The 13,286-nt window shown below is 40.3% G+C and overlaps 1 protein-coding gene across 2 annotated transcripts in view; it reads left to right on the top strand.

Moving 5' to 3' along the window:
- Positions 1-13,286, top strand: part of plxna2 (plexin A2) — a 157,525-nt gene that overhangs the window by 20,202 nt on the left and 124,037 nt on the right. For both annotated transcript variants that reach the window (XM_084917581.1, XM_084917580.1), the window contains exons 2-3: positions 5,390-6,723; positions 11,029-11,211. In XM_084917581.1, coding sequence (XP_084773707.1) covers positions 5,524-6,723; positions 11,029-11,211 — 1,383 coding nt within the window. In that variant the 5' untranslated portion in view covers positions 5,390-5,523. The remainder of the gene's footprint in view (positions 1-5,389; positions 6,724-11,028; positions 11,212-13,286) is intronic.

Here is a 13,286-nt window from a genome sequence, read left to right on the forward strand (position 1 = left end):
ACGTACGTGTCTAAGCTTCCATGAAAGTACAAGTTTAAATGTGTGCATGCCTGTGTGTTAGGAGAATGTAGCAGCTGTGGGAGTGGAAAAAAATAATTAGAGTAGCAGTGACACTGTAATCTCTTTAGTAAATGTTACTGGTTTTAGCTGCAATACCAGTGTGTTAAGTTTGTGAAGTGGGAGTGGAACTGTGTAGAGACAGGGTTAAAGGGAAGGATTAGGTACACATGCCCTTGTTTGCACTGGGGAATAAGCGTCTATGCTAAGTCTTGACTATACCTGATGAAAAATGTTTTTATGTAAGTTTGTGGTGGGTTGTTCTAATCATTTTTATGTGTTTTCATTAAAATAATGCTAAAGCTCAGGCACGACTGTGACTGCTTTCAACAAATGCAGCTCATTGACAAGCAGTTCAAGGCCTCTCTGTACGCCTCTAAACTCAGATGCTCATGAGCAAGTGCACTGATATGGGTCACTAACAAAGATAGTGCTATTAAATACTGGATGCAAAGTGCTCTGTCAGAGTGCCCAGAGAGCTCATGCTTAATTGTGAGCAACTGTGCATTAATTTACTATGCATCGCTAAATTGCAGCTCTTTCAGCCATAGCTCAGAGCCTCACACATATCATGTCAAAAGACAAACAACAACTAAATGGCTTATAAAAAGGTCAAATTAAAACATTTACACAGTGATGGTTTTAATTTAGCAGCTCTGGACTATTTTTATGTTATGAGGAAGGCTTTAATGACAGTAATTTCTTCCTGGTTATTAGGGTTTATCTTTATGGTGGAATTTTGAATCGTTACACAAGAAAATATTGGGAATAACCAACCACGTCCAACATCACAGCACAGGAAACCAGACAGAATTAAATGATAGTTACTGGAGGGCTTGTGGTTTCTGAGGGTGTTTTCCCTTTCTGTTGCTATTGGGTCGTAGCAGGAGAAAATGCTATGTTTCCTTGCAGTGGCTGGAAGGATGGATGAATGGAGAATAGTTTTCCTGGAAGCTGACAGATCGTAATGGCACTGGAACAGAGAAATTCATTTCCTATTGTCACAGAAGAATGTATGAATATAACTCCAGCTCAACAACATAAGATACTAACGAGGCCTCTCATTATTTCTTTTCCTGATAGCAGAAAAGAGAGAAGACTAATAGACAAACCTCTACTGCTAATACTTTTTATCGGTTCCTATAGAAGGAGATCTCCCTTTGGGGAATATAAAACTTTTTATTTTTGCTGTCCAAATTGCCACATCCACTGAAAAGTTTACCAGGAAATGAATAAAAAAAATCCAACATATTTTTAAACCCTTAACTGTACTTTTCCTAACTAGATAGTTGAGGAAGGTTTGTTCCAAATTGTCTCTTTGATTCGAAGCATATCACTTTCACTTAAGCTTTCAAATTTCACGCTTTACATTAATCGTTGAGGGAATAACACATTAATCCAAGGCATGAAATTACAATCTCCCATTTCCTTTTTTTTTTTTTTAAAAATTCAACAACAATGGATTCAGCACCATAAATGGATTTGGTTTACATTCTTTATCTTCTGCAGTACAATTGCTGTAAATATGAATTTAACAGATGAAGCAAATTTGGCTGGAGTGTTAAGAAGCTTAGGATGTGGAGAGAATAAATGGGGGGAAAGCACAAAAGCAGAAGACCTGCTGCCTATTTGAGGGTGATGGAGCTTTAGGGCTGCTCCTGCTTCAAAGACAAATTCCTTCTCTCCTGTGCCATTTTGCTAGTTGCTGGACTACCCTCAGGCTGTTTCTTCCCAACCATCATTGAGGGTTTACTTAGCTCTCGTTTTGCATTTCGCCACTCCTTTATCCTTGTCCTGTACCTAATGTCGCTCTTTTTTATCTTTTTAAAGTGCTACAATCCAGCTCTTTTGACCACATTTGGCATTGTCACAGCATCATGCCCAGTGGCTGGGGAAATCACCAGCATTTCAGCAAGAGACCCACAACCAGTCACAGTGACAGTGCACATGCAGCCAGTGGGACCAGTTTGTTTAACAAGCACTCTGAAGCAGCCTGGCTGAGTGTGCCAACACAGTGTTTTGTGTGCCTGACTATTCATTATGAATGGGAAGTTTTGCAAAAACTGTCTTTTCTCCAAGCCATGATCACAGCTTGCGTTTGTGCGGGAACGTGAGTTCTCTTCCGTCTCTCTTGACATGAAGATCTTCTTTCTTTGCCTTCTACGTCTGCCAAAGAGACTGTCATATGAGTGTGAGTCTTAAAATGGAAATCTACTGAGAATGACCATAAAGAATTTTGTTTTGTTATATAATTTTTTACATTTTATATTCTTATATGATGCTGACAGTTTTGTCATCATGGCAGTCTATCATTCTTTCTGTGCCACGGCTACAATTGTGAAACATCTGCACACTGAATTTATTTCAGGAACAAGACTTTTTTGGTTCATCCGCTCACTCTATGTTTAAAAGAAAAATAAAAAGTCGATTGTCATCCGTGCCTCAGCATTAATGGCAAAAATCTCATGTAGTGAAAGTCTGAATTTTTATTCAGAACTACTAGCTGCAAATGTGCCTATAATCTAGTTTACCTGTAATTCAATGTCAACATAGTCATGCCCTCTTCTTTTTCCAGGTCACTAGTTAACTATATTTAAGTATGAATAATTTCTGGTTGCATTTATATGTTAATTTTCTTTTACTTAATTCTGACTTCTCACAAACAAAAGAAAGATATGGCTTTGAACTAAAGAGCACACTGGGGGATCGAGTTTTGTTCGTATTCTTTTAAAGTCTTCAGCTGCTTACTACTGTGGAGTGCTATGTCAAGTGCAACAAAGAGGTGGTCATGCAATCAGCTTGAACAAAGACTTCATTCCCTGTGTTATTGAAAGCAATATGAGGGGATAACCTTTTTGTGGAGGTTTTTATTTACACCATTCAGTCACTCTTTTTCTTTGCATGGGCAGCTGTTGCCACAACATAAGAGACTGATGCATAATTTTACTCCTGACAACTGAGGAAACGTAGGAAAAATAAAAAGCAGAAGAAGAAAAGATGGATGGCCTTAAAACATTGTATATACATACGATTAAAGCGTGGAGGTGGAGCGTAAGATCTAAAGGGCAAAAGGCTTTGGGGCTTGAGCGAAAAGCTAGCTCAGCAGGAAACTGATTATGCCACCAAAGGGATCCACTTTGCAAATCTACCATGTACAAACTCAAACAAAGGAGCATGGCAGCATGCAGGCAACTGAAAGTGAGGGTGGGGGTCTGACCCTTGCTGTTTTTTAGAGTCACTGGCACTTTTATGACCATGCTAATAAAGTGCTTTTGGGACAGCGCACCTCCCACGCCTCTGCCTGTGCACACACACCAAGAACAGGTTGACTGGGCTTTAGGACCTGTGTTTCTGGACACATAGATCAATATGCTTCCTTAGGGTTATATTTAAGATGGTGCTGTGTAGTATACTCGATCACAAGGAGTAGGAGTAGGGAGGGACCCTAAGATGGCCATTAACGGATTTGGATTGAGGTCTATGAAAGGGCTGACACGGTTCAAAGGGACCCCTAAATTACTGCTGCAAATCAAACCTGCCTTGAACACGTCACAATGTAAGCTGGCTATTCAGTATCTTCCCATACAATGTTCCCTCCCCTTTTCAGTTGCTTGTTAATTCAAGGTGCAGTTACTGATTATTCAGGCCACATCTTTTCACCCTTGATTCTCTGTGCCCTCGCTGCTGGAAATGCAAATCTGGAGCGTGACAAACGACACGGGGCCGTCTCTGACACATTCAAGCCCCCGGCGTCTCCATGTCACTCCCCAGCTTACCACCTCCAGCGCCATAGTAATTACCCTTGTTGGATCGCTACGCCTAATCGTACTTGATTTTAGGATGCACTGCCATTCTCTCCACTTGTTAGCCCCTCACACTACTTGGTTCTGATAGAGTACACCGATAATACTTGGGGAATGAGACACACTCATACATGTTTTGAGGATGTTTTGTATATATCTATTACAGTGGAGGGATTAATTATAGGCAGCACAAAAATCACCTTTAAATTAATCAGTTGTGATCTGAGCACACCAGTATTAGAGGAACTTGATTTATAAACAATGAATAAATAAATAAATTGTATAAAAGAATAATTAATAGATTCAGAGTCTATAAAAATGAGCCCCTTAAAGAGCAAGAGGGGTGTGTGCAAGTGGCTTCCAATTTGTTCTCAGTTTGTTCCAGTAATGAGATCCAGGCCGTCTTTTCCAATGGATGAGATAATTAACTCCTGGGGACAGACTGCTTGGTTTTATAGCACATGGAGAGAAATCTTTACAGCCCAGGCTGAGCATGGTTGCATTAATTGTAGCGTGATACATTTTGACTAATATAGTATATCAAAATGGGCAACTGATAGGGGATGTGTTTAAAGAAATCGTGAGGATGGGGTCAGTATAAAAATAAAAAGAAGAGAATGATGTTTTAAGGATAACAAAGCACACAACGTTAAGCTGTGTGCTAATGTTTCTGGTATGGCATGGTCTCTAATATTGAAGATGTGTTTTAGGTTTTCCTTTGTAGGTAAGCCCTATCATCTGGAGATGGTGTGATTAGACGTTGGTGGTCAAAGATCAAACATTAGGTCACTACAGATTAATGTATTTTCTGAACGAAATATTCCTTAAATCTGCCCCAAATATTCACTTGCACTCAGGGATGAACTGATTAGATCTTGGTGGTCAGTAGTCAAGGCCACTGTGATGTTATGCCCATACCATTTGTGAATGGAATATCTTTGGAAAGGTATTTGGAATTTTGTCCAAATTGGACACAATTATTCACTTTGATTTAAAGATAAACTGCCTAGATCTGCCCTGGTCAAAGTTTCAGCTACTAAAATCCTCATAAAGGGTTATGGACAATAACTCAGAAATACAGATGCTAATTATGACAATATTCTAAACCATTTCTAATAAAATAAGTGAATACAGTACATGTGTAAAAGGTTAGCTTCACTGAAGTGTCACATTGTTTTAGAAGAAAAAGACAGTCAGTCTCACAACACAGCGACCTTGCTTTTAGTGAGCAATGTCTGTTTTGGCCTTTTTTCTGTTCTTGGAAACCTCTTACTCAGTGTGTGACAGCAGCAGCGCTAGCATGAGTCAGGTCAGGCTAATTTCCGTTGCTGTAACCTGCCCTGTCCTTTGGAATGTGCACCATAATGGTTTCCACCAATTGTCTATTCTCCACAGCTCATTGCTTTATTAAATGTGAGCATTTTATTCTTTTTCACTTTGAAACACTTAAATGCATCTTCTTCGTGTGACATGTAACTCAGCTGTGACAATTTACAACTTTTCTCTTTGTTTCTTGTTTTCTTTTACAGAAACATGTGAAAAACCTTGTGAAGCTTGACCTGCAAGATAGCCTTCAGCAACACAAAGGCAAAGGTCTCCTCCACGTATTCATTACATCCATTCTCTCAACTCCCTTAGTGATTTCCTTCCAGGCCTGTTAAACATGGAGGGCCAGCAAGCATTTCGCAGAACTTTATCACTTAACCCTAAAGTGGGACCAATGGCTGCTCTACTAGGCTTCTGGCTCATAGTAATACCTGCTTTATCCAATGGGCAGACTTTTACTAGTTTCCACCCTGAACGTCGGGACTGGGTATTCAACCACCTGACAGTTCACCAAACCACAGGCGCTTTGTATATTGGAGCAGTCAACCGTGTGTACAAGCTCTCAGGCAACCTGACTCTTCTAGTCTCCCATGACACAGGCCCAGAGGATGACAACAAGGCGTGCTACCCTCCTCTGATTGTCCAGCCTTGTTCTGAGCCTCTTGTCTCAACCAACAATGTCAACAAGCTTCTCTTAATTGATTATTCCCAAAACCGGTTGCTGGCCTGTGGCAGCCTGTACCAGGGAGTTTGTAAACTCCTCAGATTGGATGACCTCTTTATCTTAGTGGAGCCTTCCCACAAGAAAGAACACTACCTCTCTAGTGTAAACCAGACTGGGACTATGTATGGGGTCATTGTGCCTTCGCAGGGCCAGGATGGGACCCTGTTTATTGGCACAGCGGTAGATGGCAAACAGGACTACTTTCCTACAATCTCCAGTCGAAAGTTGCCCCGTGACCCAGAATCCTCTGCTATGCTTGACTATGAATTGCACACAGATTTTGTGTCCTCCCTCATAAAGATACCATCAGACACACTGGCACTGGTCTCTCACTTTGACATCTACTATGTTTACGGCTTTGCCAGCGGCAGCTTTGTTTACTTCCTGACTGTTCAGCCTGAGACACCAGAAAACAGCATGTCGTCAAGCGGATCCGGCAGTGATCTGTTCTACACTTCTCGCATTGTTCGCCTCTGCAAAGATGACCCCAAGTTCCACTCCTATGTTTCCCTGCCTATTGGCTGTGTGAAGAGCGGTGTTGAGTACCGGCTACTGCAGGCTGCCTACCTTGGCAAGCCAGGACGTGTTCTCGCTGCATCACTCAATATCAGTGCCCACGATGATGTGCTCTTCACCATCTTCTCTAAGGGCCAGAAGCAGTTCCATCGCCCACCAGATGACTCAGCGCTCTGCATCTTCACCATTCGTGACATCAATGCACGAATTAAGGAGCGCCTGCAGTCCTGCTACCAGGGAGAAGGAAACCTGGAACTTAATTGGCTGCTTGGGAAGGATGTGCAGTGCACCAAAGCGGTGAGTTATACTAAATGGATGACAAACACTTCATGCTTTACATGCACCCATCCACAGATCTCCAGATCATCCAGAGTGTGAAAGGGATTACAATTGAAATAACCCTCTTCCATATGGTAACAATGTGAAAGAGGATTTGAAAAACTTGAAACTCTTGTCATTGGGAAATATTATTGGGACAGTATAGGAAATAATATAGGGACACTGATAAATTTGCACATTTCTGTTTTGCACATTCGTGTTTAGATGAATCAATTTATACTTTTTTTTTCTCCTTTTAAATTCTTTGAGCTTCAAGTAGCTGAAAACCAAAAAAGAGCTATTCATTTATATAAAAAGGTCTGAAATTTTTATAAATTGAGCAACTTCTACATTTAGATTCTTTCTGAAATATGCTGGTAAACAGTGAAGGGAATTACTAAGTCCTCTCAATGAACCAGAAAAACACAGCAAGTTGTGCGAGCGTATGCTGGTTTATTTATTTTTCTTTCTTTATTTTTTTAAGGCAACAATCACCCAGAAATGCTTTTGAATGCCTAGTATTGCATACTATTTTACAAATGACTCTCCTACTGCACTCAATTATTTCAAATTGTTTTGTAGCTTTGATATCAGAAAATATCCACTTTCAAGTACATTTCAATAAGAGATATTCATAAATTAGAGAGGATTTATTTTTCCATTTATTTTAACCATCAAAGTGATAACATTCTCCTCGAGCACAACACATGTAAATACACTCCCCTTCTAGAAAAATAAAGTGTGTGTGTGTGTGGTGGGGGGTGTCGCTCAAGTTACTCTGCTTCTGATGTTGGCATAATGTAGATCACACAGCAGACTATTCCTTCTGAAATCCCCAATTATGCTATAATACAAGGCCATGTATCCGTTACATGTTGTCACGTACAATTAAGGTTTCGCTCGTTCCCAGGAGGCCACAGTCCTCTGTGCTTTCATTCTTTAATTGCAAATAGGAATTTAAGAATATTAAGAATTAATGACTGGCTAAGTGTGCATGTGTGCTGTATATCTGTGTGTGCATAGGAGACACTTTTAATACTGGGTGTACAAGCAGTATGTGAAGTGTGGGGTTTAATGATATCCCTATCCTTCACTATGATGAGAACCGCACTGATCAGCTTCTTTTGTTGCTAACCCCCCCGGGGAACTCAGTTGACCACTGCTATTAAAATCAGTAAATTCCCCATTAGCACAATGTCAGAGGTGATTGTCAGGAGGAGGGAGACATTATCTCAAACTAGCTGTTGGACTTTATTAGCTCTGCTGAGAAGGCGGAATAAGATGTTGTAAGATGCAGAGTTGGCAGAAGAAGGGGAAATAGTGGTATAAACTGATGACACTGGGAGCCTTTTAAACTGTTGGAGCTCCATTTGGAATATTTTTCTAGTTTCCCAGAAGATTGCCCAATCATGTATGTGCATGTTTATAGTTGCTAGTTTTTATCTGCAAAGCTGCACCCCCACTTCATTCTTTAGGCATTTATTTCCAGTAATGCATTACACCGCACCAAGCATTGTATATTTAGCCGCAGTCACATATAAAAAGCAGTCCTTAAGACTAAGACTGCCTACTAAATCCATAGTACAATGTGGATTATAAAGACAGATGTCAGTGCATGTGGAACTCATATAACCTGTCCAAAATACATTTAACACCCAGATATGTCAAACATGCTGACATTGTGTGCTTGATGTTAAATCCTCAACTTAAGTAGTGTGACTACTTTCAAGTACACATACTGTATGCTTCACATCTTTCTTTTTTTTTTCTTAAGTATGTTCCTATGTGACTCTGTGTGGTATTTTTTAGTGTTTGACATCCATCACAATGTGAGGTTCTTCAAGGTTAGACCAACCCAAGTGTATTTTAGCTAACTGTTAACTGTACCTTTCTTGGTTTCTGAGTAAATTACACATGCAGCTTCAGTACCTCTCGTCTGGTCTGTTGTAAACAGCAGGTAGCGAGCGAGCTCAAAGCAGAGAACTTTAATTATACCCCCAGCTCTCATTCTTGTAGACATTTTACTGTGTTCAGTTACATGCAGGCCAAGGCTGAGGCTGGGAATGGAACTGAGGCTGAGCCAGGGGATTCAGACACAGCAGCCAATCAAAGATTTATCACCCAGCCATCCAGCCTTCTGCCATCTGGAGATTCACACCATCTCTGTAGTCAATCCCATGGAGTTGAGCCATGATGGGATTCTTTCTGTATCACACTGTGTGTGTGTTTGTGTGTCCATGTGTCACACTATCCTCCTGTCTTGCTTTTTTTGCTCATGCCCTTAGAACTAATTAAGTACTTGTGAAAGCGAAGTGGGACTGGAGTTGATAAATTTGATATACTCTGAGAGAGAAAAAACTCTGAGAGCACATATCCTGTCACATCTAAACAGGGCAGCAGCTATTTTCTGAGCAGAAAATTAAAATGATTTCATGTTGTGAGATGTTCAATAAGGATTAATCGCATATGTTTAATTTAGGTCTCATGTAATTTGTCTCTTGAAACAGTGGTATAGAAAACTACATTTCTGCACTACTTGTGAGATTTATTGTAAGTCAGCAGTAAAAACACAATGAAACAAAAAAATCTGCAAGAAGGTGAACAAGAACGCTCAACCACATGGACTCCAGGGGGATTTGAGCTGTCTGCCAAGTCTACTAAGCATACATCATCTGAACAATCTAGATATAATCAGAACCAAATGGTTAGGAGCCCAACAGACCATATGTGGAATAGCTGCATGATTTTCAGGGAGTATATATTGATAAGCCGATGTCTGGAACTCACGGCTGTTCCTCAAGATAGCTGCTAGCTTTCCCATCTGATTCATACTGTCTGTGTCATCAACTTGTGTTTAAGAGAAGCCTAGAACAATTGCATACAGTACATTTGATGTTATCACCACATGAGACATGAACAATGTTAACTCACCAGATTGTTTTTTTCTTTTTAAATACCGCAGTAGTACTCCATAGCACTCTGTGCTATTTTGGGCAAAGGGAATAAAAGGAAATGCCACAAAGTGAGGGGCGTGAGGATACAAGCGGAGGCGATTATTCCCCCTCAGCGTTATTGCTCTGTTCATGAAAATATATGTAGAAAGGTTGTACAGCCACTGTGTGAGAGACAGAGCTGCCTTCCACACACTCTCAACACAGTCTGCTTAGACCATTCTGACAGTGAAAAAGACAGAATCAGGGATAGAAAGGAGACAGATGAGAAATGTGAGCGTAAGAAAACTAATGAGTAGGGGCTGTAAAAAGGGGATATATATTTAGAATTTGAATAAGATAGAGTTTGTGAGCAAGGGACTATGGGATATACACATGCCTGGCCATTTCACTTTAGCCTGCATGGCACATTGAGGCCAATGATACTCGGTGACTGTCAGCTGACCTGATTCAACACCAGACAGATCACTGTCTTACTTCTTATTCACCTCCTCCTCATTGCCTGTATTTCCATATCTTGAAAGAACAAGACGTTTTCATTCTAAGCAGCTGTCTTAAGGCCCAAATTTTCCTTAAGAGCTGAATTTAAATTCACTGAGAATTCACTATAGCAGTTGTTTTCTAGTGAATAAGTAAATGTTATTATTGCTTCTTTGGTTACATGCACATTTCTATGTTGCATAGTTATCACGCATTGTGCTCGCTAATGCACACTGTTATCGTGCAATATGTGTATTTCTGCTGTGATGTTGTGATAGGCCAGGGTAATGAGCCACAGTGAGAGCAAGGTGGAGCTCAGTCGGGTGGAGCTGATACATATCTTTCTGGTGTGCCCGAAAGAAAAACGTTTGTCTGGCTAAGAGACTCACGTGAGCAATTCCTCCTCACTCTGACCTTCCTCTTTCCCTCAGGCTCACCTCTCTCATCTGCCCATCTCAAACACTCTCTAACACTGCCACTATTTCCACAACTTTAGCCATCACTCTTGTGTTTCAGTCTGTCACCTTCATCTTTGGTCCTTACTGAGCTGTCTTGTTTTATAATCCTCTGTATCTCAGCCTCTCTTTACTGCTGTTGCCTCATCCTGTAACTCTGTCTTTCTCTGGTGTATTTTTTTTCACTTCCTATTCCTACAATTCAATTCACTTTAATTACATTTTATTTATATAGGGCCAAATCACAACAGTAGTTGCCTCAAGGCACTTACAGTATATTTAATTTTAAGGAATTCTTTGCTTAATGTCACATATTACCCTGATAATCATGATCAGCATTTTTTAAACATTCTTATTATTAATTTGTAATTCATAACCTTTTTTTCTTCTGTCTTTAGCCCGTGCCCATTGATGACTCCTTCTGTGGTCTGGACATCAACCAACCACTTGGCGGCTCTCAACTAGTGACTGGCCACACTCTCTACACTGAAACTCGGGACCGTATGACTTCTGTGACCTCTTATGTCTACAATGGCTACTGTGTAGCTTTTGTGGGTACCAAGAGTGGACGCCTGAAGAAGGTGAGTACCAACTCCCTTCCTCTTCTCATCCAGCAGTTAAAGGTCTCTTGTATAAGTTCTCTGCTTGTGTTATTACTGTGATACATAGGGAGTTATACTGCTCAATAGTCCAGAGGGGACTGACACTGTGAAGTGGTCCCATTTCTGTGTAGATGGATGTTGGTCACAAGGAAACATAGCTGCTTAATATTTAATCCCAGCTGTCAAAGTGTCAGGGAGGTGTAATGGCAACAGCTAGCTCACTGTAGTGGTCATTACCAGTTCCTTGTTAAGTGAGCTCTAGTGTTGCACTGTTAAGTATCCTGCACTGAACCATTAATTTTAATAGGCACCTTTCTGCTTTGGCCCACTGAGAGCCAAGGGAAAGAGCCAGCCCATGCAGTGAAATTCCTAGTCTTGGTGAGAGAATACAAAGGCTACAGAGGGTTAAGGGCTCCTGGCCAGTTAATAATAATAATAGATTTCACACCCTAGCTACAAGAAACATGGTATTACTGTGGATTTATATTTCACTGGGAAATCTACACCACAGCTACGCCGTAATGGCAAATCCCTCTGAGACCTTACATTGTAACTTACAGTGTAACCTGACGTGCACCTCCATAGAAATGTGTCTTCAAGTCTCATCAATGCAACTCACAACTATTCCGATGGGCTGTTCAATACTGTTGATTCCTTATATGCATTTCAGGCAACTTTTTTGCTGCAGTTGTTGAATTTTCAGTGAGAGAATAAGAATCATGATCTCAATATAAGGAATAATAATCATAGCATCAATAAAAGGATTTACACATGTTGGCAAATTCCTAGAGGAGGATGGGTGAAACTATTGGAATGGACATGAGAGAATGTGCAAAGAAGTGAAAAACATTCAGGAACAGAAGAAAGACAAATAGCAGAGATTGGGGATCCAGTAGGGAAATTTTAATTGTTTCTGTTGGTTGGCACTACATGTAAAATACTGGGAGACGACTGCGTGGTAATTAACGCGTAATGTCACATGCATTAGTATAAATGTCAGCAATGATGTTGGCCACTTATGTAGGTTACGTTACCGGCTCAGAGGTCTAAATCAGGCATGAGATTAAACTTTTGACTAGCTGGAATAAATAGTGCAGAGGAGAAGTGCTGTTAAGTGCCGCTCTGGGTTCTGGGATGGAGAGTTTGATTGTCAGTCAGACACATCTATGATTTATTGATTGTTTTCAAACAGCTCTTGCACTCTTGTGTGACACTGACATTCCCCCAAACAGCTGATTAGCTATATATATTGTTGGACATTGACACTTATTATTTTTATGGTTATTTTGGCTATTTAAAAAAAAAAGTATATGTTACACCAATGTAATGCATATAGGTTTAATATACAGACTCTCAGCTTTAACTTAAACATAAATAGTGTACTAACCACTAAACAATTGTAAGTGTTGCTATACACAGTCCCCCATTCTCAAGGGCCAAAATGTAGTTACCTGTCTGGTAATATTCTGTGATAAACTATATGTATGCATGGCTTTGGTTGAAATTTGAGTTTTCGGGTAGGCCTATCATAGTTGTCCTTTGTCTCGTGTCCAGACTGCAATTAGACAGCTAGTTGAAGGATATTGATAGATTTATTGACCTTGCTTCTCCTCTCATTGGGTTGACTGTCTCAGTGTCATTCCGAGATCACAAATGTCAGGAGTGGAACATAAATGTCAGTGTCGTGGGTTATTTTGGTCTTCATTTTTCCATTATTAAATCAATTTACTAATCAGGCTGTTGTGTAGAGACTATTAATTTGACTTAACCCCCAGTTTGAGCTTTAAATAATGTCAACTTTTTTTTAACCTTTTCATCTGTTTCAATTATTTGCAACAGAGGAGTGTTTTCCTCACTCTGTTGCTTGCATATGGTGTGTGTTTGCCTGTTTCTTTCCACACTCCGGTCTATACCTGCCGCTCGCAATCACCCATTTCCCTCTGCTATATCCTTAGTCTGTTTCAAAATCCATGCAAAATAGCCTTCTGTGCATCTGTGTGACTACATACAGAGGCGTGACTGTAACCACAGTAACGCTAAGGTGGGGCAGGAAT

Source organism: Perissodus microlepis, chromosome 20, assembly GCF_051167445.1.
Source record: "Perissodus microlepis isolate ML-2025 ecotype Zambia chromosome 20, ASM5116744v1, whole genome shotgun sequence".
Taxonomy (NCBI): domain Eukaryota; kingdom Metazoa; phylum Chordata; class Actinopteri; order Cichliformes; family Cichlidae; genus Perissodus; species Perissodus microlepis.